Source organism: Mesoplodon bidens (genome assembly GCF_964165515.1).
Source record: "Mesoplodon bidens genome assembly, chromosome: 6".
Classification (NCBI taxonomy): Eukaryota; Metazoa; Chordata; class Mammalia; order Artiodactyla; family Ziphiidae; genus Mesoplodon; species Mesoplodon bidens.
In genome coordinates this window covers 7,315,989-7,337,865 of record NC_138162.1, presented here as the reverse complement: position 1 = coordinate 7,337,865, position 21,877 = coordinate 7,315,989, and the positions used below count along the sequence as shown (strand labels likewise).

Here is a 21,877-nt window from a genome sequence, read left to right as displayed (position 1 = left end):
CTGTTGCAAAAAATGAAGACTTTCAGGATTTCATTTAATGAAGACTTAACAGGTTTTATTTTTAATGGGTCTGAGGGGAAAGGGCCTGCAGTTTTGTGATGAGAACAAGAACGGGGGGGACTTTTAAAGTGGAGGGTGTGTTACAACTTGATTAGTGACATCGCATACTCAGATACTACCCAAGGGAGGCAAATCTAAATGTAGATGGATTGATGTCTGCAGTACCAAGAAGGAAAAAAAAAGTATAGAAAGGGGTAAATGTTTCTTCATGTAGCCTGCTGGGGCAGTTCCTTTCAGGTTGATGTTACACAACTTTAATAGCTCGTTAGCCAGAGTTCGTTTGGGCTATTCACTACCCACTGGGTGTTAAATGTGAGCTTCAATTTTCCTAAGAATTACAATTTTATGAAGCACCATCACCATCAGACATGTAAGATGCAGCTATCTTGTCAGACTCAGCCATCATCCCAGGGCTATAGGTTTGTCCAGCCTGGGGTTCATTAGGAAAGGTGGATGTATTCTATTTCTGAACCCCTTTCCCTTAGTGGCCACTGAGACAGTGAAACACTTCACAGCAAACTTAAAAATCATTGTTCTTCTACATAATTCAGCTTTCTGGCTGGAGGATTGGATAAATGAGCCTCAAGATGGGAACTAGATACCCTCCTGAAAGGTAGAGCTTTGCTCGTATGATGTTTTCTTTCTGAAACCCGTGACCTACAGTCAGAAGCTGGTAGTCTTTTTACCTCAGTTATTTGTTAACATTAACATTCGGCTAAGGGCACCTCGATAACCCCCACTTAAAGGAACCTACCATGTGCCTGGCTAGCTTGCTTACTAGCTGTTAAATGTCTAACCTTCGATAATTCTGATTTGTATATATAAAAGTGTCGCACTTGGCTCTGATTATGAAGTCGGCATGTCCCCCAGTGAACCAAGTCTCCTTTGCATATGTTCATGTCACTTGGTTGATTTCCCATCGCAGGACAATCCCAGGGTTGCCATGTTCTGCCGATTTCACTTTCCAGTCCACTGTGAAGGAGGTGGCAAAGTGGAACTGACACGGTTTCCTCCAGTAAAAGCGCTGGAGGGCACCTCCTCCAAGTCAGCAAATAAGCCACCTTCAGTGTTTGAGCCTTACTCACTTCCGACCCCTTGGACAAGGCTCCTTCCAGTAAAGTCCTGGCACAAAATGCTGGTGAGCACAGGATAACAGGAATTGCCTAACCAACCCTAGACTAGGCAGTAAAGAAGCAGGGTCCCCTACATACCTAAGCTATTGCAAGAACCGCCTAGCGCAGGCTAGTTTCCTGAAATGGTGGCTTTTTCTCAAGGTTTAAATGTGTATTCTGTTTAGATGAGCCCTTTAGGGCAAAGGCTGAGCAGCCCTGGCTGAACCAGAAAGCACCAGTCTAGTCAAGTGATGGGGCCGGGGTCCTGAGGGATTTTGTATTCGTTTGTAATTTGGGTAAGGCTTTATTGTTTTCCCACGCATACATTCTTACAGTGATTACAGACAGGGCCAAGGCTCCTTGGGGGGCGACAGGTATGGGATTAGCCCATTTTACACCAGTTACATGGGAGAGGAAGTGACTCCGGGCGGGAGCCAGGTCGCGGCGGGGTTCCGAGGAAGTGGCTGACCCGGCCCAGAGAGGACAGGCCACACAGGCATTGCCCCGCGGCCGGCAGGCGGCGCTGTCCCCACCCGGGCCCGCCCCTCTGGGCGCGCGACCCGGCAGCTGGAGAACTCCGGCCCGGGAAATGTCCTTTTCTGCCCTTGTATCGCGGGGCGGGGGTCAGTGTCTCAAGGAGCGGGAACCGCGGCCTCAGATGAGGGTCACTGGGCTTCAAATCCCTCAGAACATCGGATCCGGGGGAGGCGCCGCGGCCTCTGGGTCAGGAGCCGGGCTCGATCCTTGCGGCCGAGAGGCGGCGCTGATCCCAGGTCCCGCGAGGGCCAAAGGACCTCGGGAGGGGGCGCCCGATCCCGCGACTCCGGCGCCACTTCCCGGGAAGTTTCAAGTTTGAAAGCCCTGGCGGAGGGGCCGGGGCTTCCGGAACCGGAGTGGTCGAGAGGAGGGGCCGAGCTGCTCGAGCGGCGCCATGGAAGAGGGGGCGCCGCAGCAGGTGAACGGCGCCCGGAGGGGACGGGCCTCGGGCGCGGGCCGGGGGGTGGGGGGAGCCTCATTCACCGCCCCGGGCTCCGGCCGCGTCCCCAGCCCCTCCCCGTGTCCCCTCCCAGCCCTTGCCCTGCGCCCCCCTACACCTTCGCAGGGCAGACCTGAGCACTGGGGGTAAGTCGTTCCTGCCTCCTGGAAACGTCCCCAAATCACCTCCAAGTGAATCAGAGCCTCCAGTCAGGCCTGCCCATGAGCACGTTTGAGTCCGCAGTCAGGGCCACCAGGGTGGGCCCCAAAGTTTCCTAAAATCTGTTCTTCCAGGTAGCACTCAAAGGCCGATGTGCATCCGCTGCGAAAGCAAAGGGGGGCCGTGCAGGCACCTAGGGACGGGTCCTGGGAGGGGAGAAGAATGTGTGCGGCAGGCGGAGGGTGCCACTCCCTCGCGGTCGTGGGGTCCTTCCCAGAGCACACAGGCAGGCGGGGAGTGGGGACCCCAGAGGGAGGGGCCTACCCAGTTCCCGGGGGAACCCTCGGTTGCACAGGGTTCCAGACCAAATGGCGAGGGGGCGGGGTTCCTGCCGGAGCTGGCAATAGGTTCGCGTGGGACCGAGGCTGTGTGTCTTATTGGGGGGTGAGGAGAGGTGGGGTGCTAGCCCCGAGCAAATGGGTGTGGGGACGTTTGTGTACAAGATAGCGCCCCAGCCGCGGAGCCGAAAGGGAGAGGTGTGTGGTGCGCACTTGGCAGGATTCCAGCCCGGAGCAGGCAAGACCATGGGCTCTGGTCAAGGGTGAAGTGTTCCCCACAAGACTCCTAGAGTGCCCCCACCCCTTGGGCAACTTTCGGGACTGCGTCTGTCCCCTCCCTCCCCCTTCCTCCGGAGGTCCCTCTGCCTGTTCCAGCCGTGGCTTGTACACATTTTCCGATTTCCTGTTAACCTCCGCCCAGCAGCGGCAGCTGGGTGACTCAGGACCCCGGTGCCGGGCCCCCAGCTCCGTGGGATCTTTGTTTGCTCAGGCCTTTGGCTCTGGCCCTCTGGCCTAGGGCCCTCAAAGGATTTCCTGAGCCCCGCCCCTGCCCTCTGACAGACGGGCCAGAGGGCCAGCGGAGGCCTGGGGTGGGGGTCCCTGAGGCTCCACTGGGCTCAGGAGATGGAGAGCCGAGAGGTAAGGTGAGGGCTCTGAGGCAATCCTGGGTTGGGGGCATCATGGGTTACCCTGGGCTGAGGTCAGCAGCGGCACCCGTTGGTTTGAAATGGCCTCTGGGAAGGAGCTTTTCCTCTTTCTTGCTCTCGCTTGGGGTGAAGCCGTGAGAGAGCCTTCTAATTCCTCCCAGGAGCTGAGCTGGGAGTGGGCCCCCGGAGACCTCCTCAACCCCTCTGTGCCTCTGCTTTGCCAGCTGGGGTGTCAGAAGATCAGGGGAACAGCCCTAGGTTCCACTCAGGCCACAGGCTGCCCTGTCTGCGTGACCTTGGTTGGGGGGGCCCTTCTAAGTGCTGAGCTTCTTTTCTGGTCCCCAGACCTTAGCCTGGATCCCAGACTGAGAGCAGCCTGATGTAAGCGTGACCGGCAGGGAGAGGCTGGGGCCCAAGAGATGATGGTGCATCTCCTTCCCTGTGTTGTGGCCTTGGGCAAATTACTTAACCTCTCTGTGTCTCAGTTTCCTCATCTATAAAATGGGGATAATAACTACACCTACCTCATGGGGTTGCTGTCAGGATCAACAAGTTAATGTCTGAACAGTTTTTAGAACAGAACACCATGTAAACATTAACAATTGTTTTCCCCTTACTCTTCTCTCTGATGGCACAGGACAGGAGCATGGGCTGGATAAATAGCCTTGGGGTTTCCATCTGGCTTAGGGATGCTATCTCTAAACTCATAGATGCTTCCCAAACCATGTGTGTCAGTCCTGGGTGCCGGCCACACCTGCCTCCCTCCCCCTCCGCCTGTGATGAGCTGAGGCCGTGGAGGTGGGGACTGAGGGGACTAAGGCCTCTGCCTTTCCAGCCCGGGGCGGGCCAGTGGCCCCCAGGGGATGAGAAAGAGGCGATCCGCCGGGCCATCCAGAAGGAGCTGAAAATCAAGGAGGGTGTGGAGAACCTGCGGCGGGTAGCCACCGACCGCCGCCACCTGGGCCACGTGCAGCAGCTGCTGCGGTCCTCCAACCGCCGCCTGGAGCAGCTGCACGGGGAGCTGCGGGAGCTGCATGCCCGCATCCTGCTGCCCGGCCCCGGGCCTGGCCCGGCTGGTGAGTGAGGAATCTGAGCAGGCCCCTCGGGACAGCAGGCGGCAGGCTGACCCAGCTCCTTGGCCTTGGCCCTGACCTCTCTCAGAGCCTCCTCTTGTAGCCCCTGCCCGGGAGGGGCGGGGAGGAGAGAGCTAGGCCATGAGGGGCTCTCGGCTCTGGGGGAGGGGTTCATGAGCCCCACGCTCCTTGCACACAGAACCTGCGGCCTCAGGACCTTGGCCGCTGGCAGAGCAGCCAAGGGCCCGACACCTGGAGGCTCTACAGAGGCAGCTGCAGGTAGAGCTGAAGGTCAAGCAGGGAGCCGAGAATATGACCCACACGTATGCCAGTGGCACCCCCAAGGTAAGGCCCCTGGGATCTGAGGGGAAGAGATTTGGCTCTCAGATTATTAGAGAAGGTGGTGATCCAGACCCTATTCTTTTTTTTTTTTTTTTTTTTTTGAATTTTTGAATTTTTTTATACAGCAGTTTCTTATTAGTTATCTCTTTTATACATATTAGTGTATATATGTCAATCCCAATCTCCCAATTCATCCCACCACCAGCTCCTTTTCTGATATGGAAATGCAACCCAGCCATTGACCCTGTAAGAGAGACAGTCTTACCCTTAGTCTGACGGGGGAGGCAGAACCCTAAATCTCAGCTTGGTGGGAAAGGCATGGCTCGAACCCCTCGTCTAACAGAGAAGGCAAAACGCCAGTCTAATGGGGAATCTCAGCCCAACTCCCAACCTGTCCCAACTCCCAGCATGATGTGGAGGCTCACCCTGATCTAATAAGGCAGGCTTGACCTTAGCCCTCCCTTGTCTAGTCTGATGGGGGAGGTCTGCTCCAGACCTAGTCTAAAAAGGGAGGCTTGGCTGTAGTATCTGGCCTACCGAGAGAGGCTTAGCTTCAATCCTGGACTGATGGGGGAGGCTTGCTCCAGTCCCTGGTCTGACCAGGGAGGCTCTGGCCTAGTCCTGGCCTGAGGGGCCATATGTCACAACCCCATAGGAGAGGAAGCTTCTGGCAGCCGCCCAGCAGATGCTACAGGACAGCCAGCTGAAGGTGGCCCTGCTACGAATGAAGATCAGCAGCCTGGAGGCCAGCGGGTCCCCTGAGCCAGGTGAGGCCGTGAGAAGTGGGGATGGGCAGAACGGAGCAGGACATGGGCCTGAGGGCTGACCCCCTCCTCCCAGGACCGGAGCTGCTGGTGGAGGAGCTGCGGCACCGGCTACGCATTGAGGCTGCCGTGGCCGAGGGTGCCAAGAACGTGGTGAAGCTGCTTGGTAGCCGGCGAACGCAGGACCGCAAGGTGCTAGCCGAGGTCAGATCATGGTCCCCTCCCATTGCTGCTCCTCTCTGAGTGGTATCACCCTCTGCAGTGGCGCGAGACACCGCTGGACTGGCTGTGAGGGGTGGCAGTGAGGAAACAGGAGGCATATTCCTGTCTAGACCTCATCCAGGGTGTCTCCAGGCGGCCTGAGCCACTGCCCCCGCCGTTACCCCATGGCCCTATATCCCTTCTGCAGGCTCAGGCCCAGCTCCAGGAGTCCTCCCAGAAACTGGACCTCCTGCGGCTGGCCTTGGAGCAGCTGCTGGAGGGACTGCCTCCTGCCCACCCTTTGCGTGGCAGAGTGGCCCGGGAGCTGCGGACAGCTGTGTCTGGGAACCCCCAGCCTTCGGGGACACTCGTGAAGCCCACCGCCATGACAGGTACCCGGGAGTCCCTCCTACTTCAGAGCTCTCCTTCCCTTCCAGGGAGGAGCCTGAAACACAGTGGGGAAGAATCTTGGAGAAGACTTCCAATCCTGGCCTCACCATCCCCTAGCTGTGTGACCTTGTGCAACTGACATCCCCTCTCCAGACCTCAGTTTTTCACTCTGTCAAATGGGGGTGATAACAGCACCTATTTCATAGGGTTGCTGCGAAAATTCAGTGAGTTGTTGCATGTGAAGTGCTCAGCACCGTGTGGGCACAGAGATTGCTCAGTTGGTGAAGCTATTATTTAAGTGAGGAACCATGTGAGTGCTTAAAGTGCCAGCGTTAGGGAGCTCATAGCCCTGGAGGCCTTGATACCCAGTCCTGGGCAGTTTGGACTGTTGGAAAGTTCTTCCTTATCCCAAGCTGGATCTGCCTTCAAATAATCTAACAGTGTCAATTCTGGAAGCCCTGAGCTTCCCACCTGGGACACGGTGCCAACTAGAGAGCCCAGCCCCTGCCAACACAGAGCTGATGCAGGGTAGACGGGCCCCATCCCACTGTGAGCAGAGCTGAGAAGGGGAAGTACAGCGGCTGGATGGGCCCCCTCACCTGGCCCTTGGGGAATCAAGGAATGCTTCCTGGAGGGGGTGGCGTCTGAGCTTGGCCTCGAAGGGCTTATGTGAGTTAGCCAAGTAGACAAGTTGGGGAAGGTGGGGGTAAGGGCTTGTTAAATGGCCTAAATTCAGGTACTTGGGGCCACCCCACATCCTGTCTTCTGGCTGAATACCCATATTCCTCCAATCATTCTTCCTAAGATGATCTTCCCACCCTGGGCACTGCCTTGGTCTATGAGGTCTCTCAGAGTATAAACCCCAGGCCCAGACTCCCTAAATGGTGCTCTTAGGCCCAGTGTATATCCTCAAGGGCAGCCAGAGTCCCACTGCTTCCTCTACCCTTTGAGGGACACATCTCTAATGACCCTAAAATGGATCTGCTTGGTTGGCAAAACACACTTGTACCCATTGCAGGAGGTAGGGCTGAGCTGGCCCTCCTTTCCGCTGTACAGATGGGGAAACAGGCTCAGGGAAGAGGTGGGACAGGTCCGCCAGCCAGGCCTCCTGCTCCTCCCCGGGCTCTCATCCCTGCCACGGCGCTGTTCCTAGGCCCTGAGCCCTGAGCAGTGTGTCGCCATGCGCTGTGGTCCCGTGCAACCTGGCTGAGGTCTGAGTCTCACTCCTCTGCCTGTGTGTCCCTGCTTCTTCCAACATGTAGAGAGTGTGCAGGAGGGGAGGACCAGTTGGCCGGCCCCAAGGGTGGCAGGTGGCTGCCGAGGCCTAATGTGGGCAAGGTCTGGGTTTAGCTATACCTCCAGGAGAAGGTAGCATTCCTGGGGTCCCAGGGGCCCATTGGAGGATGGCACCTGATAATGGCCCCCCACCATGCTCCCTGACAGGGACGCTGCAGGTCCACCTCCTGGGCTGTGAGCAGCTGCTGACAGCTGTGCCTGGACGTTCCCCCGTGGCCGCACTGGCCGGGAGCCCCTCCCAGGGCTGGCTTTGGAGCAGGGCCAAGCAGCAGCGTGGTGGAGGCGAGCTGGCCAGTGAGTAGGGGGCATGGGAAGCTGGGGAGCAGCGAAGGACCCCCGCTCCCGGCCTGCCCTGAACCCCGGCTCTGGCCCCACAGGTGAGGTGTTGGCCATGCTGAAGGTGGACAATCGCATTGTGGGCCAGACGGGCTGGGGGCCTGTGGCCAAGCAGTCCTGGGACCAGACCTTTGTCGTCCCCCTGGAGCGGGTGAGGCTGCCTTGTGTGGACAGGGGTGACCGTGGGCCGTGGGGTGGAAGGCCGGCCAGGCAGTGGCTCGTGCCACGCTCCACCCCTCAACCTGGCCTCCCCACTGTAGGCCCGAGAGCTGGAGATTGGGGTGCACTGGCGAGACTGGCGGCAGCTGTGCGGCGTGGCCTTCCTGAGGCTGGAGGACTTCCTGGACAATGCCTGTCACCAGCTCTCCCTCAGCCTGGTGCCGCAGGGGCTGCTCTTTGCCCAGGTGCCCACTGGCCCCTGCCCTCTGACCTCGTGGGCCCCTGGCTCCGTTAGAGCAAAGAAGGACCTTTAAGACCATGCTCTGCACCCACACGTAAGAGTGGACATTGAGGCCCCGAGGGAGGAGATCTAGAGGAAGGAAGGATTCCCAGCCCCTCTCTGAGGACTTCATGGGAGCCTAGCGGCCTGCATCCTTGTCCTGACTGCCCTGCCGCGTGTGTGACTCCGGACCACCTCTCTTCTCCGGGCCTCGGTTCCCCCACTGGTACCAATGAGGATGTTGTTGGATCCATCTCTCTGAGTCTTTCTGGCTCTTGCGTCTGTTGACATGGGCTCAGGCTGGGAGCCTGGAGGCTGAGGATGTGCCCGTGGCAGGTGGGGTGGGAGGGGACTGGTCTTCAGCCCTGCCCCCTGCCCCCGCAGGTGACCTTCTGTGACCCTGTCATTGAGAGAAGGCCCCGTCTGCAGAGGCAGAAGCGCATTTTCTCAAAACGCAGAGGTGTGGAGTGGAGAAGGCTGGCTGGTAGGCAGCAGGGCTGGGACCCTCAGGAGACCCCGGGACTGAGCCCCCTTTTGCCCCAGGTCAGGACTTCCTGAGGGCTTCCCAGATGAACCTCAGCATGGCGGCCTGGGGGCGCCTGGTCATGAGCCTCCTGCCCCCCTGCAGCTCCCCAAGCACCATCAGCCCCCCGAAAGGGTGCTCCCAGACCCCAGCCACACCCCGGGGGGCCGCCGACCCTGCCTCGCCCAGGTGAGGAGCCTCGCCCCAGGCTGCCTGCTTCTCTGTGGAGTCGCCTCACTCCAGGTGCAGACAGCGCCTGGCCCCGTTGCTCGCCCCCTGACCCGTCTCTCTGTCTCACACGGCTGTGGGTCCACCCCCCGCCCCATTCCACCCGCCTGTGCCCGGTTGTGTGTCTGCTTCCTCCCCACAGTAATTTCCCGCCCAAGAAGACCCCCTTGCGAGAAGAGATCCAATCCCCACCCAAGCCACCGCGCCTCTACCTGCCCCAGGAGCCGACCCCCGAGGAGATGCCGGTGAGCTGAGCGGCGGCAGGGCTGGTCATGCTGGGGGCTGTCTGGGTGGGGACGGCAGGGCTGGAGGGAAAAAGGAGAGGAAGCCCCCTCTGCCCTGAGCCCCTCTGCCCTCACAGAGCACCAAACGCCCCCACATGGAGCCCAGGACTCGACTCGAGCCACCTCTGCCAGCCTCAGCCACCAGGTACCCCTGGCAGGCTCACCTTGGCGTTGGAGAGAGACAGCTGTCCACTCGCTTGGGCGTTTGCGTGTCAGGCGTTCTCACATCGCCCCGAGCTCTCGGCTTGCTCTCAGGTTCTCACTTGCGGAGCCCACGTTACTGAGCTCCGCCTGCATGCCAGACCCCAGGAAATGGCAGTCCTAGGAGCTCCCACCCGGCCTCTCCAGCCCCTGCCCCTCTTGCCCCACAGGTGGGGACAGCCCAGGACCAGGCGTGGAGGGAGGGTTTGGAGTGGCCCTTGGCGGAGCCCCAGCCCTTGTCCCAGGGGCTTCCTGTACCCTCTCTCTTGCAGGAAACCCCCCCGGCTTCAGGACTTCCGCTGCTTGGCCGTGCTGGGCCGGGGCCACTTCGGGAAGGTAGTGGGCTCAGGAGGTGCAGTGGAGGGGGGTGGGCAGGCCCCGACACGTTAGCTAGGGGGACGCTGGGGTCTGTGGGGCAGTGGGTGGGGGAAGTAGACTCCTGTACTGCCCACCTGGAGCCCAATCTCTCTCTGGTCCCCAGGTCCTCCTGGTCCAGTTCAAGGGGACAGGTCAATACTATGCCATCAAAGCGCTGAAGAAGCAGGAGGTGCTGAGCCGGGACGAGATAGAGAGGTGTGTGCTGAGGCCAGGGGGTTCCCGGCATCTGGGCACGTGGAGGGTACCCAGGATGGCAGGCCCGGGCTGGTGGCCCCGGAAGGCAGCCAGATGCTACTGGGGCTTGTAAGAGGTGACCCTGTGGGGCCAGCCAGGCCTGGGCTCTCTTGTTAGCAACTGCAGTTGTTAACTGTGTGCCCTTGGGCAGGTCCCCTCTTTTATGTACCTCAGTTTCCTCATCTGTGAAATGGGAACAGGGTGGTTGTACAGGTTCAAGACCTATGTGAGGGACTTCCCTGGTGGTCCAGTGGTTAAGACTCGGCGCTTCCACTGCAGGGGGTGCTGGTTCCATCCCTGGTCGGGGAACTGAGGTCCTGCCTGCCACACAGTATGGCCAAAAAAAAAAAAAAGACCTATGTGAGCTCCTGATACATATGAACTGTCACTCTAGCTGCCTGGCACTTTGACTTAAGAGCCAGTGACCCAGGGGTGTTGTGTGGGAGACAGGGCATAGTCAGGGGAGGTTTTCATTCCCTTTTGGGTTCCCTCCTTCCCTCTAAAACCCACGCCCTCCTCTTGCAGCCTGTACTGCGAGAAGCGAATCCTGGAGGCTGTGGGCCGCGTGGGGCACCCCTTCCTACTCTCCCTCCTTGCCTGCTTCCACACCGCCAGCCACGCCTGCTTCGTGACTGAGTTTGTGCCCGGTGGCGACCTCATGATGCAGATCCATGAGGACGTCTTCCCTGAGCCCCAGGCCCGGTGGGTTCCCATCTCTCCTGTATGCCTCTTCCAGCAAGCCTTCCCTGCTTCCCTGTACCTGGCGACGCCTACATCCTGCTTCCTCCAGGGTGCCCATCAGCAGAAGAGCATGGAGTCAGGGAGGCCTTGGTTCAAATCCTGGTTATCAACCCTCACAGCATTTGTGACCTCAGACCTGTTTATATAGCTGTGAATTGGGCTAATGATAACTATTTCATAGGCTTGTTGCATGGGTGAATGTAACATTTAGAAATTGCCGAGCACAGGGACTGGTGAGCAGTTAAGTGACCGACAGCTGGTGTTGTTATTTCTTGCCCAGCAGAGTGTGGGCTCTGGAACCTGGATTCACATATCAGCTTGGCCACTAGCTGTGCGACCCTGAGTGGGTCATTTACTGGGAGTCTCAGATCCTCATTTGAAAAATAGGCATGAGGGGTATCCCCAGCAGGCTGCTGGGAGGATGCCAGGATAGGCATGAGGATACTCGGTGTCATCCCTGGCACAATCTCAGAGCCCAGAAAGGGCAGGCTGTTATCTGGAGGAGCTCCACCCCTGCTACACATGAGGCTACTCCCAGTCTCTCACCCACACCTGACTCTGGCAGGGACATCTGGGGTCCCCAGGCCATGGGCATCCTGGTGCCTCCCTGCCCTGTCCCCCACATTCCTGGGCCTGAACTGCCCCCTGCACCAACCCTCCAGGTTCTATCTGGCCTGTGTGGTCCTGGGGCTGCAGTTCTTACATGAGCAGAAGATCATTTACAGGTAACTTGCTCCCGAGATGCTGGGGGAGTGGGCGAGGGGGCAGGTGCTACCCTCCTCCTGGGCTGCTCTGGGGTGGCGCCGCTGTTCCCTGGGCCTCAGCGGTTCTTAGCCCCTTTGATCTGCCCCGCCTTGCCCTCAGAGACCTGAAGTTGGATAATCTTCTGCTGGATGCCCAGGGTTTCCTGAAGATTGCAGACTTTGGGCTCTGTAAGGAAGGTGGGTGCCTCCTGTCCAGGATCCCGTGTCTTTCAGCCGAGCTCACTCAGCCCAGGCCAGCAGGGTGGTGGGCAAGTGGCAGCTCCCAGGAAATCTGCCTCCCAGCCCTCATTCCAGGGACTAGCTGGACACATTGGCTCGTCCTTCCCAGCCCTAAAAGCTCTAAAAGAGCCCCTTGCCCTTGGCCAGAGGGAGTTCCTGGGCTGGGAGAGGGCACTGGGTTCTGCTTTCTGCGTGACCCTGGCACATGAGCTTGTCTGAGACTCAGATTCCTCATCAATCAAGTGGCATGAAAACCGTTCCCACCTCCAAGGGTATGGGGCAGGGCTCGGCACAGGTTCAGTACATGGGGTCATAAGGGTGAGTGCTTGATTCTTACAGCTAGAGGTTCTTGTGGATAACACACCATGCTGGCATCAGTGTGGATGTTGGTTTGCAGGGATCGGCTTTGGGGACCGGACGAGCACCTTCTGTGGCACCCCAGAGTTCCTGGCCCCTGAGGTGCTGACCCAGGAGGCCTATACGCGGGCTGTGGACTGGTGGGGGCTGGGCGTGCTGCTCTACGAGATGCTGGTGGGCGAGGTGAGCGCTGGACGGGGTGCTGCTGGGGCCTCCAGGTCAGGTGGGGGTGGGGGTGGCCCACGTACCCTGATGAGCCCCATCCCTGCAGTGCCCGTTTCCAGGGGACACCGAGGAGGAGGTGTTTGATTGCATCGTCAATGCAGAGGCCCCATACCCGCGCTTTCTGTCGGTGCAAGGGCTTGAGCTCATTCAGAAGGTAATCGCTGGGACTTCCCCGGTGGTCCAGTGGTTAAGACTCTGCACTTCCACTGCAGGGGGCGCGGGTTCGATCCCTGGTCGGGGAAACTAAAATCCCGCAAGCTGCGTGGTGCGTCCCCCAAAAAACAAAACAAAACAAAACAAACTCTTTCAAAAAAAAAAAAAATGAAGGTAATCACTGCAGGGTCCAGGGCTGGGCCGACAGCTGCTCGTGGCTCGGGGATCACTACCCCAGAGGCTGGAGAGGGGGAGGCGGGCAGTGCCTGGGGCCCGAGCGCCCTGAATAAGCACCTGTCCTCTCCCCCAGCTCCTCCAGAAGTGCCCCGAGAAGCGCCTGGGGGCAGGGGAGCGGGATGCTGAGGAGATCAAGACACAGCCTTTCTTCAGGGTGAGTGGCCAGGGCCGCAGTGGTCCAGGAGCCTGGCACAGTGGGAGGCATCGAGGGCGCGCGGGGCTGCCGCTCCCGTCGTCTGAGGCACCTCTACCCTTGCCCCCAGACCACCGACTGGAAGGCCCTGCTCGCCCGAGCCGTCCGGCCCCCATTTGTGCCCACCCTCTGCGGCCCCACAGACCTGCGCTACTTCGAGGGCGAGTTCACGGGGCTGCCGCCTGCCCTGACGCCACCTGATGCCCGCAGCCCCCTCACTGCCCGCCAACAGGCTGCCTTCCGGGACTTCGACTTTGTGTCCCAGCGATTCCTGGAGCCCTGAGGGCCTCCTGGGCTCTCTACCCCCTGCCCCCCAGACGGTTGGAGCCTCTGCTTGCCCGCCTTTCTGCTCGCCTGGGTGCCCTGGTATTGATGAGCCCTTGGGACTCAAGGTGGCGGCCATGGGCTGCTGTCGTGGGCTTTGCTCAGTCACCGGGCAAAGTGCTGCCTCCCCTCCCTTCTCCCGACCACCTCTCCCCTGCCCGCTGCGAGACCTGGACCCGAAAGGGTGGCACAGCGAGCAGTTTGGTTTGTTTTTTGAATACTTGACTTGCTTTATGGATTATTAAATTTATAAGACTGTGCACTGGAGGCAGCCTGGCTTGGGTTGGGGAGGGTGGAAGTCTCCACAACCCAGGTCCTTGGTGCCCGAGCCCCCCATGGGTCCTCTTCCTCCTCTTCTGCCTTTGAGGCAGGGTTCTGTCCTTCAGCTCCACTCTGAGGCCTAGGAAGAGTGGGCAACAGTGAGGAGGTCCAGGCCCTCAGAGGGCTGACGCCCCCAGGTGCAGCCCCTCTGGTTTTCAGGCACAAGATGGTGGCCCGGCCTCTAGCAACCCTAAACATCCTGGCTACTGCCTTCCTCCTCCTCAGCCCAGAGGGTCTCCCAGGACCCCGAGGGCCATCCACAGAAGAAGTGGGCCAGGTTGCGGGTCAGGCCGCGGTCGAAGGGGTTGCCGGGGCGCTGGCGGAGGTAGGCGATGCGGTGTGAGGAGATGAACTCCCAGGTGGTGGTGTTGCTGGCCACCAGGTAGAGGTGCGAGGCCAAGAGCAGGCTGGCCACTAGGGAGAAGAGCGACAGCAGCAGGAAGGTGGCAAACAGGAGCCCACTGGACCGCAGCCAGAGCCCCCAAGGCCGGAAGAAGTGGAGGCCAGACCTGCAGGGAAGGAGGGGGACAGGGACCCAGAGCTGGCGGGTGTGTGTGTGTGGCCGCTTTGCCCCAGGGACCCCAGGTGGGCCGGCCATTTGGGAGAGGGTCCGAGGCCCCTGAAGAGGGAGCCTGGCTCTCTCCACACCTGGTGGGTGCCTGCTGCCTGCCCCACACACACCCAGGGCGCTGGGGGAACCCACCATGCCAGGTACAGGCCCCACAGAAGCACCACCAGCTGCAGCGCCAGGTAGGCCACGAAGAGTGGGTGATTGCGCTCCCCCACGCAGTTCTCCATCCAGGGGCAGTGGTGGTCGTATCGGCGGACACAACGACGGCACTCACGGCAGTGATGGGCCCGCAGGGGTTGCTGTGGGCACACAGGGAGTCAGGCCTCAACACCGGCTCCCTTCTGGACCCAACGATGTGGGTGGGAGGTCAGGGCTGGCATCTGGGAGGCCTTCCTGGAGGAGGGATGAGGCCAAGGAGTCTCAATCTTGCCCGACCCCTCCCACGGAGGTCCCTGTATCACCCACCAGCACCATGCAGTATCTGCAGCGCCGAAGAGGGATGGCCTGAGGAACCATGGCTGTCTGCTCTTCCTTGGCCTCCTCCTGAAAATGGGGGGGCACAGTATGAGATGGGGTTCCCTTGGGAGGCAGAGGGCACAGGTGGGTAGCTCCCTTGGGGGCCAGCTTAACTCTGGGTGTGCATGTTTGGGGATCCATCCCCTGTGTAATGGAGGTGGTAGAGTGGGGCAGAGTGCCCTGGACTGCGAGGCTGTGTGACCTTTGCCAGTTACTTCCCCTCTCTGGGTCTTGGCAATTTCCTCATTGTAGGATGGGGCTCTAGGTCTGGCAAGACGATTCCCTGGGGTTCCCTAGGAAAGCCCTCAGCACAGGGTCTAGCATGAGATTATTAATGGGGCCTTGAGTTCCCTGTTGGGTGGGGAGATGTCTGGGAGCCCTGGTTACCTGGGGCTGGGGCAGGACATTCACGTATCCCGGGTCCATGAGTGACACAGCCAGGTAAAGCAGCAGGGAGCCCAGTACCAAGAGCAGGAAGGTGAGGGGCAGGAGCAGCTCCCCCTGCTCTTCCCACTGCCGCAGCGCTGGAGAGGCCAGAGGGGGAGAGTGAGGCTGCGGCGACAGAATAGGAGGGTGCAGGTGAGGGGTGCAGCTGGAGGCGGGAAGTGTGTCCCTGGCGGAGGGAAGGCCTGGAGATGGAGTTTGATGAATGGTCAGGTGTGGCCACTGCATAGGGTGCAGGAGGGAAAAGTTCACGTTCAGCAAAAAAAAAAAAAGAAGCAGTTCATCTACACTCTCTCTGGAGCGCAATAGGGAACCATGGAAGGTTATAGGGTCAGATACGTTTCTGAAAGCCCTCTTACCGCTAGAGAAAAGATGGATCAGAGGGGAGGCTTATCTGGGACACGGAGTGGAGCGTGTTTTGGACAAGGGCACTGGCAGGAAGGGTGGAGAAGAGGGGATGGACAGGGGGGTAAGGAGGCTGATGGGGCCAGACTTGGCTGGATGTGGGGGAGAGGGAGGAGGGGTCTAGCTCTGAGATTCGGAGAGGCTGGCCAGGTCCAAGATGCCCAAGAGACAGAGGAGGGCAGGGTCGGCAGGCTGGCTGGGATGCTGCAGAGGGACAACAGGGGAGCCCAGGCCAGGAAGGGTCCAGGCCATGGAGGTGACTGAAGGATTTTGGGAGGCGGGGGGCTGAAGAGCGAGGGGCAGGAGACAGCCAGACAGCCGAGTGTGGCCAACTCTGGTGCCCCTTGACTGTAAAAGGGAGTGGAGAAGGAAGGGGGGTTGCACGGGGGAGGTTCTTTCTGATGGGGAGACTGAGCAGGTTTTTAGGCTAAGGGGCAGAGGGAGTGGAGGAGATTTGAGGTCCTGGGTGGAAAGTGAGAACGCCCCCGGTCCAGGGGTTTATGCTGGAGCAAGGAGGGATGAGGAGTGGGGGCTGTGATGGTGGTAGTGAGGGAGGGTGAAAACTTGTGCTGGAGGCGGCCACGGAGGTGGCCTGTGGTGGGTAAGGAGGGGGAAGGGTGGAAGGGGGTTGATGGGATGAATGAATGCTACCAGGGCGAGAGTGAGGGACAGGCTGCTCCCCTATGCGGTGTTCTCTTGCCTGAGGCTGGGGAGCCTGGACTTGGGCAGCTAGTGGCCACAGGGCTGGGTGGGATGCCAGTCCTTCATCTAGTTGATCCTCGGAATCTTGGGAGTCAATTCCTGGGAAGGGTCGGGCGGGTCCCAGGATCAGGGGAGATGGGGGCTCGAGTCGGTCGTCAGATCTGGTGGGCACCGGGTGGGTCCTGGGACAGACAGGGTATCTGGCGGGGATCAGGAAGATTCTGGAATTAATTAGGGATCAGCTGGGTATAAGGCAGAAAGCAGGTGGCTCTTGGAATGAGAGATGGGGAGGGGGGCCTCAGGATGTGGAGGAGATTGGATGGATGTGGAGGAGACTGGGTGAATCCCAGGATCTCTTGGGCTTCTTCGGCAAGGGACTCAGTGAGACCCAAACATCTAGGGAATCACGCGGGATCGGGGGGGTCCAGGGTCGCGCGGGGTCCGGCTCACCGGTATCATGCAGGAAGAGCACCAGCGTGATCCCCCAGGTCAGCACGGTGTGCCCGGTCCGCACCAGGACCCCAGGCCTGAGGAGCGCCCACGGCGCCATCGCCTCTGCCCGGGGCCCCACCCGGAAGAAGCGCTCAGAGGGGCGGGCCCTCCGCGGGAGAGGACCCACCGCCACCCGGGGATTGGAGGAGGCAGGCTGTGGGCGGGGCCGAATTGGGTCACGGAGACTGCCTATTGGACGGCAGCTGCGGCCGAGTAGGCCCTCGAGCCCACAGGTGCCTGAAGAGGCTGAGGGCGGGGCCGGCGCGCGCGCAGCCGGTAACTCCCCCAACCCCACCCGCCACCAGCCAGGTAACTTTCGAAAGCCGGGGAGCCGTCGGGAGCCGTCGGGAGCCTCCACCCAGCCCCACTGGGGTTCCACCACCAGCCCCAGGGCCACAGCCTCACGCATACGTACAGCTTCCTGGACGCTTCAAAGATCCAGGTGTTGTGACTTAAGGTTGCAGAATTGTGCGCGGTTCGGAGATGTGATGACTGAGGCCTCGAGAGGGGCAGGACTCGCCCAAGGTTGCTCCGTGGTGATACCCTTACCTCCTTCTATTCATTTTCAGATATTGCAGATGGGATGAGAGCAGAGTGGAGGTACGTGGTGCAGATTCTGGCTATGAGGGGCCCAACTTGGGTCAGAGTCAGAAATCCCAGCACTGCCTCTTCCTACCTGTATGAGTTTGGGCAAGTTACTGAACCACTGCGAGCTCTGTTTTCTGTCTATGTAATGGAGAAGATAATAGTACCCCTCTGCTGAGGTGGTTGGAGGACTGAATAATGGAAATAGAGTGTCTAGCACAGGACTGTCTTGTCTCCCCAGCTCTGAGCCAGCACCTACACCCTTCAGCCTTGCCCAACCCAGGGCTTCAGGCCAGGGAAGTCCCAGTGCAGCTTTGATTTGTACAGAGGTGACTGGGTATTTTAAAGGGAGAATGAGGGAGTTGAGATGGGGAAGGGCAGGGGCTTGAAGAGACTCAGAGCAGTGAAAAATTACAAACAGTGGGTCAGGGTAAATGCTGATGAGGCCAGCTGTGTCTGCTATCTGGCAATAATTGAAGTTCAGCTTCTATCCTCCCACAGAGACTGGGAGACAGAGGCCTGATCCTTCCTGATGATTACATTTTAAAGGGATGGCTATCAGGTCCTTGAGAAAGACACTCCTGAGTTGTAGGAGGTACAAATACACCTCAGAGGGACAGAGAAAGCATTCACAATTGTAAGCCCTTTTTAGTAAATGCTCTAAGAAAGGGTGGTCAGGGGCCTGTGATCAGGTGTTGGTTAAAAACAGTAAATTCTTTTGGCAGCCTGGAGCTTTCTCAGGCAGGCACTTTAAGGGGGGACTAGGGTCATCCTAGGGATGTGACCTTGAGCTGTTAGAAGCTATGTTAGTGTTTAAGTCTTTTAATGTCAGAGGTGGGAGTGAACGAAATCACTTGCGCTGAAGTCTGTAGTTTTTTTTTTTTTTTGCGGTACGCGGGCCTCTCACAGTTGTGGCCTCTCCCGTTGCGGAGCGCAGGCTCCGGACGCGCAGGCTCAGCGGCCATGGCTCACGGGCCCAGCCGCTCCGCGGCATGTGGGATCCTCCCGGACCGGGGCACGAACCCATGTCCCCTGCATTGGCAGGCAGACTCTCAACCACTGCGCCACCAGGGAAGCCCTGAAGTCTGTAGTTTTTATAGGCCAAGGTTGAGGCCTAGCGGAGAAGAGGGCTTGGAGCCTGGCTACAGTTTGGTCTAGGAGAGGACCTTTGTCACTGGGCACTGGGGACACACCACCTGGCACGTTTGGGAATGGTTCCACTTGATCTGGGACCAGCACCTGGACTGTTCTTCGGGGAAGAGCTCTCCCTCATTGGGTGCAGCCTCAGTAGTACTTCAGGGGCACGGAAGTCACTGCTGATAGTTACACTAGGACAACGGGTGTAAACCAGGACCATCCTGGGCCAAAGCTGAGTCATCTCAGGATTTGGCCCCGGCTCCTTCATCCCCTCCTGCTGGCGCCCTCGCCCTCCACTCTGCTGCAGCCACGTGGGCTGCTTCGTGGTTCTCCCTGCGAGGTCTTCTCCTGGCAGGGCCCTCTGCCTAGGACACCCTTTCCCTGGACCCCTACAGCCAGGCCTGGCAGCCCGGTCTTTCTGCTGGATTCAGCTCGCATGTCTCCGCTTGTGAGACGCCTCCCCTGCCCAGGATACCACGCTGTCCCTTATCTGCACGTATGCTCTTCCCTCTCCCTAAAGGGCTGTGGCCCAGCTAACTCCATTCTGCCCTGCACACTCCCACCGGCCCACAGGAGGGGCCTGCTCTGTGCTCCCTTCTCCCTGCTCCTCACACACTGGGTCCTAATCTCGTATTTAACATCTGTCTCTACCATCAGACAGCCATTCTGGGTGGGGACCCTGTTGGTCTGTTGCCAGCTGTACCCTCAGTGTCTGGGCATAGGGGTGTGGAGAGACTGCAGAGGAAAAACAGGTGCTCCAGCCCGATCTGCCACCTGTCCCGTCTGCAGCTGACCTTGACCCTCTGGGCTGGGCACACAAACTGACCCAACGCACCCTCACTCAAGGCCCACTGCCTGAGCCAGCCCAGGGCCCTCTCCAGACCCCACCCCTTCCACAAAAAAAGACACTGCTCCACTTTGCACAAAAATGTATTTCTGTGACATCCCGAAGTACAGACATTTACCCAGGCCCCAGGTGGTAAAGCAATGCAATGTGAGCTCTGCCCGGGGCCTGGCTCAGGCCACGTGAGCATGGAAGGGAGGGGCAGATGTGGTCCATCTGCTAAGCTGAGGGACACAGGGCAGCTGGCCCTTCCCATGGCTGGGAGGGAAAGACCCCAGAGGAGAAAGGCCAGCTGCCTCTCCCCTGGGCTGCTCATCCAGACTGCTCTGTCTGCAGGCAGAAACACCAGGAGAATCCAAAAACAGGCCCAGGGAAGGAGGAGGAAAGCAAAGGCCACCCTCCAAGGGCTACCTGCAGAGTCAGCTCTGTTCCCCAGCCCCTTGTTCCAGAGGGGCCTCCTCACCGCCGTCTGTGCCATGAGAAGCAATTCGGAGTGACATCAAGGGAGGACCACAAGATATTTCAAGATAAGTTTGTGTCTCACACTTCTCTGAAACACAGCACGGAGGTTTCCGAGGGAAAGCCTGGGGTCAGAATGGGAGGGGCGCGGGAAGGGCCCCGGAGGGCCGGGCAGGGCCGCTGCAGGACGTGCCAAATGCTGGTCTGGAGGTGTCTGCCTGTTGCCACGGGGAAAGGCTGGCTTGGGGACCTCCTGCCTGTGAGAGAGGTATGGGGTCCTCTGGGCAGCGGGGCAGGCAGGGGCGAGTGAGGCAGGCTCAGTTCTGCTGGTGGGGTGCCTGGGCACCATGGGTGCTGCGGGCAGATGAGGGGTAGGGGGTGAGGGGGAAAAAGCCCCTGGCCCCAGGAGGTGCTGGCTTCCAGGGTTGGGAGCAGGTTCTGGATATGTTTGGCAGAAGGGGCAGTGGAATCTGCCCGAATTCTGACCAGCCCTGGGCTGGGGCCTTCGACAGCCTGGGACCTGGTGGGAGACTAGGAGGCAGCCTCCATAGCAGCGTGGCCTCAGGCAGGCCTGGCCAGAGGGCAGCAGAGCCGCTGTGAGCTCCACTCCTCCAGGGCCCTCTGGGGCTGGGACTGCCTGGACCTAGGCAGGTACGGCTTACTTGCTCGCCCCAGAGGTCCACAGCCGGGAGCACCAAGGCATTTGGGAGACCCAGTGGGGTTAGTTGTAATCTCCAAACCCCATCAGCTGCACCCAGGAACCTAGAGGGCGTTCCCAGGCTTTGGTGGCTGGGTTAGGGTCTTGGAGTGGGCTATCAAAAGCCCATTGCCTCTCCTAACAGGAAGGGAGGCCAAGGTCAGAGATTACAGGGCGAGGGCTGGACACTCACAATGTTAGAGGCATTTAGTCTGGCAGGGGTAGGAGTGAGTGTGGCAGCGATGAAGGCTTTGAGTTGGGGCTTGAGAATGGCCAAGGAAGCTGCGAGGACTCAGGGAGTGTTTCTTTTGTTTTTGTACAGAAATCATACACACAAAACTTCACACTTCCTAACCAAAAAAAAATAATATATATATATATATATATATATATATATATACATATACATATACATATATATATATATAAAATATATATATATATATCTCACTAATGTTAAGGAAAAGCGTCGGTTGTGCAAAAGTCCCCCTGTGTCCCTTCATCCGGTGGGAGGCTCCCCGGGTGGGGATCTGCCAGCTGGGCTGCTTGAGAGCGCTTCCTCCCGGCCTTGTGGTCCAGAGCAGTGGCGGCCATGGGGGCGGAGGCCTCTATCTGGACGTGTCCATGTTCTCCTCTTTAAAGTTACTGCAGTGCTCAATCACCTTGCTGGAGACAATGGGAGAAAGAGGATTGGAGGGTGGGCCCAGCCCCTCCCAGCTGATCAGGCTGCTGGATTTGTTAGCCAACGTTAACCATGATGCTGACACTGAATGAGATGAAGTGTACAAAGTGGCGGGCAGAGTGGCCAGCATGTGCGGGGTACCCAGGAAATGGTACTTGTGGCCACCAATACCATCAGCCCCACGTGCTCCCCTCCTACTTCCCCAGGCCCCCTTTCCCACCTCTCAGTGCCTGGGCATCTGTGGTTAGGGGCTTCCCTGAATCAGCTCAGGCCTGACCTCCAAAACCTTCTGGTCCTTTTTTTTTTTTTTGCGGTACGCGGGCCTCTCACTGTTGTGGCCTCTCCCGTTGTGGAGCACAGGCTCCGGACACGCAGGCTCAGCGGCCATGGCTCACGGGCCCAGCCGCTCCGCAGCATGTGGGATCTTCCCGGACCGGGGCACGAACCTGTGTCCCCTGCATCGGCAGGCGGACTCTCAACCACTGCGCCACCAGGGAAGCCCAAGCACTGCCTTTTGCCGACAATAACTGCAGAAACAGCCGGTGAGTAGTTGTCTGGGGAGCCTCTGAGCTCCAGGCCCCTCCCCCATGATACTTTTTATTCTGCGCTGTGTTTAGAACTGGGGTAAACGTAACTCTGTTCTCTTCTAGAATGCATCCTGGAGAAAGCAAGGTCGTTACTGCTGATTGCGACACGTAGCCTCTCTGAGGGTCTCTCTTGTGCACTGATGGGTGTGAGATCCGGTAGGTGATATTTTAGACCCGGTAGTGAAAACGACACAGCAGCGGAAGGCCTTGATGGCTCTGCCGTGTCCGGGACCTTCACATT

At 59.1% G+C, this 21,877-nt stretch overlaps 3 protein-coding genes across 7 annotated transcripts in view; 1 reads left to right on the top strand and 2 right to left on the bottom strand.

Annotated features, from left to right (window-relative positions):
* Positions 1-1,747: 1,747 nt before the first annotated feature.
* PKN3 (protein kinase N3) lies at positions 1,748-13,454 on the top strand. The gene is made up of 22 exons (XM_081236381.1): positions 1,748-2,127; positions 4,128-4,368; positions 4,565-4,710; positions 5,363-5,474; positions 5,548-5,675; positions 5,881-6,064; positions 7,506-7,652; positions 7,736-7,845; positions 7,955-8,098; positions 8,518-8,593; positions 8,677-8,845; positions 9,027-9,129; positions 9,246-9,313; positions 9,642-9,705; positions 9,851-9,942; positions 10,507-10,683; positions 11,385-11,447; positions 11,587-11,663; positions 12,103-12,245; positions 12,334-12,441; positions 12,751-12,831; positions 12,941-13,454. The coding sequence occupies exons 1-22, from the start codon at positions 2,104-2,106 to the stop codon at positions 13,151-13,153; spliced, it is 2,670 nt and encodes an 889-aa protein (XP_081092507.1). The 5' UTR covers positions 1,748-2,103; the 3' UTR covers positions 13,154-13,454.
* Positions 13,455-13,573: 119 nt separating this feature from the next.
* On the bottom strand, positions 13,574-16,810 carry ZDHHC12 (zDHHC palmitoyltransferase 12). 3 transcript variants are annotated; one of them, XM_081236384.1, is made up of 5 exons: positions 16,604-16,810; positions 14,990-15,126; positions 14,552-14,629; positions 14,197-14,385; positions 13,574-14,024 (listed from the first exon to the last, which is right to left on the bottom strand). In XM_081236384.1, the coding sequence occupies exons 1-5, from the start codon at positions 16,701-16,703 to the stop codon at positions 13,737-13,739; spliced, it is 792 nt and encodes a 263-aa protein (XP_081092510.1). In that variant the 5' UTR covers positions 16,704-16,810; the 3' UTR covers positions 13,574-13,736. The 3 variants fall into 3 exon arrangements, with proteins under 3 accessions (XP_081092510.1, XP_081092508.1, XP_081092509.1); XM_081236382.1 differs by having other exon boundaries at positions 14,219-14,385; positions 16,604-16,794; XM_081236383.1 differs by having other exon boundaries at positions 14,219-14,385; positions 14,990-15,154; positions 16,604-16,696.
* Positions 16,811-19,281: 2,471 nt separating this feature from the next.
* ZER1 (zyg-11 related cell cycle regulator) overlaps positions 19,282-21,877 on the bottom strand; it is a 29,503-nt gene continuing 26,907 nt past the window's right edge. For all 3 annotated transcript variants that reach the window (XM_081237369.1, XM_081237368.1, XM_081237367.1), the window contains one exon: positions 19,282-21,033. In XM_081237369.1, coding sequence (XP_081093495.1) covers positions 20,976-21,033 — 58 coding nt within the window. In that variant the 3' untranslated portion in view covers positions 19,282-20,975. The remainder of the gene's footprint in view (positions 21,034-21,877) is intronic.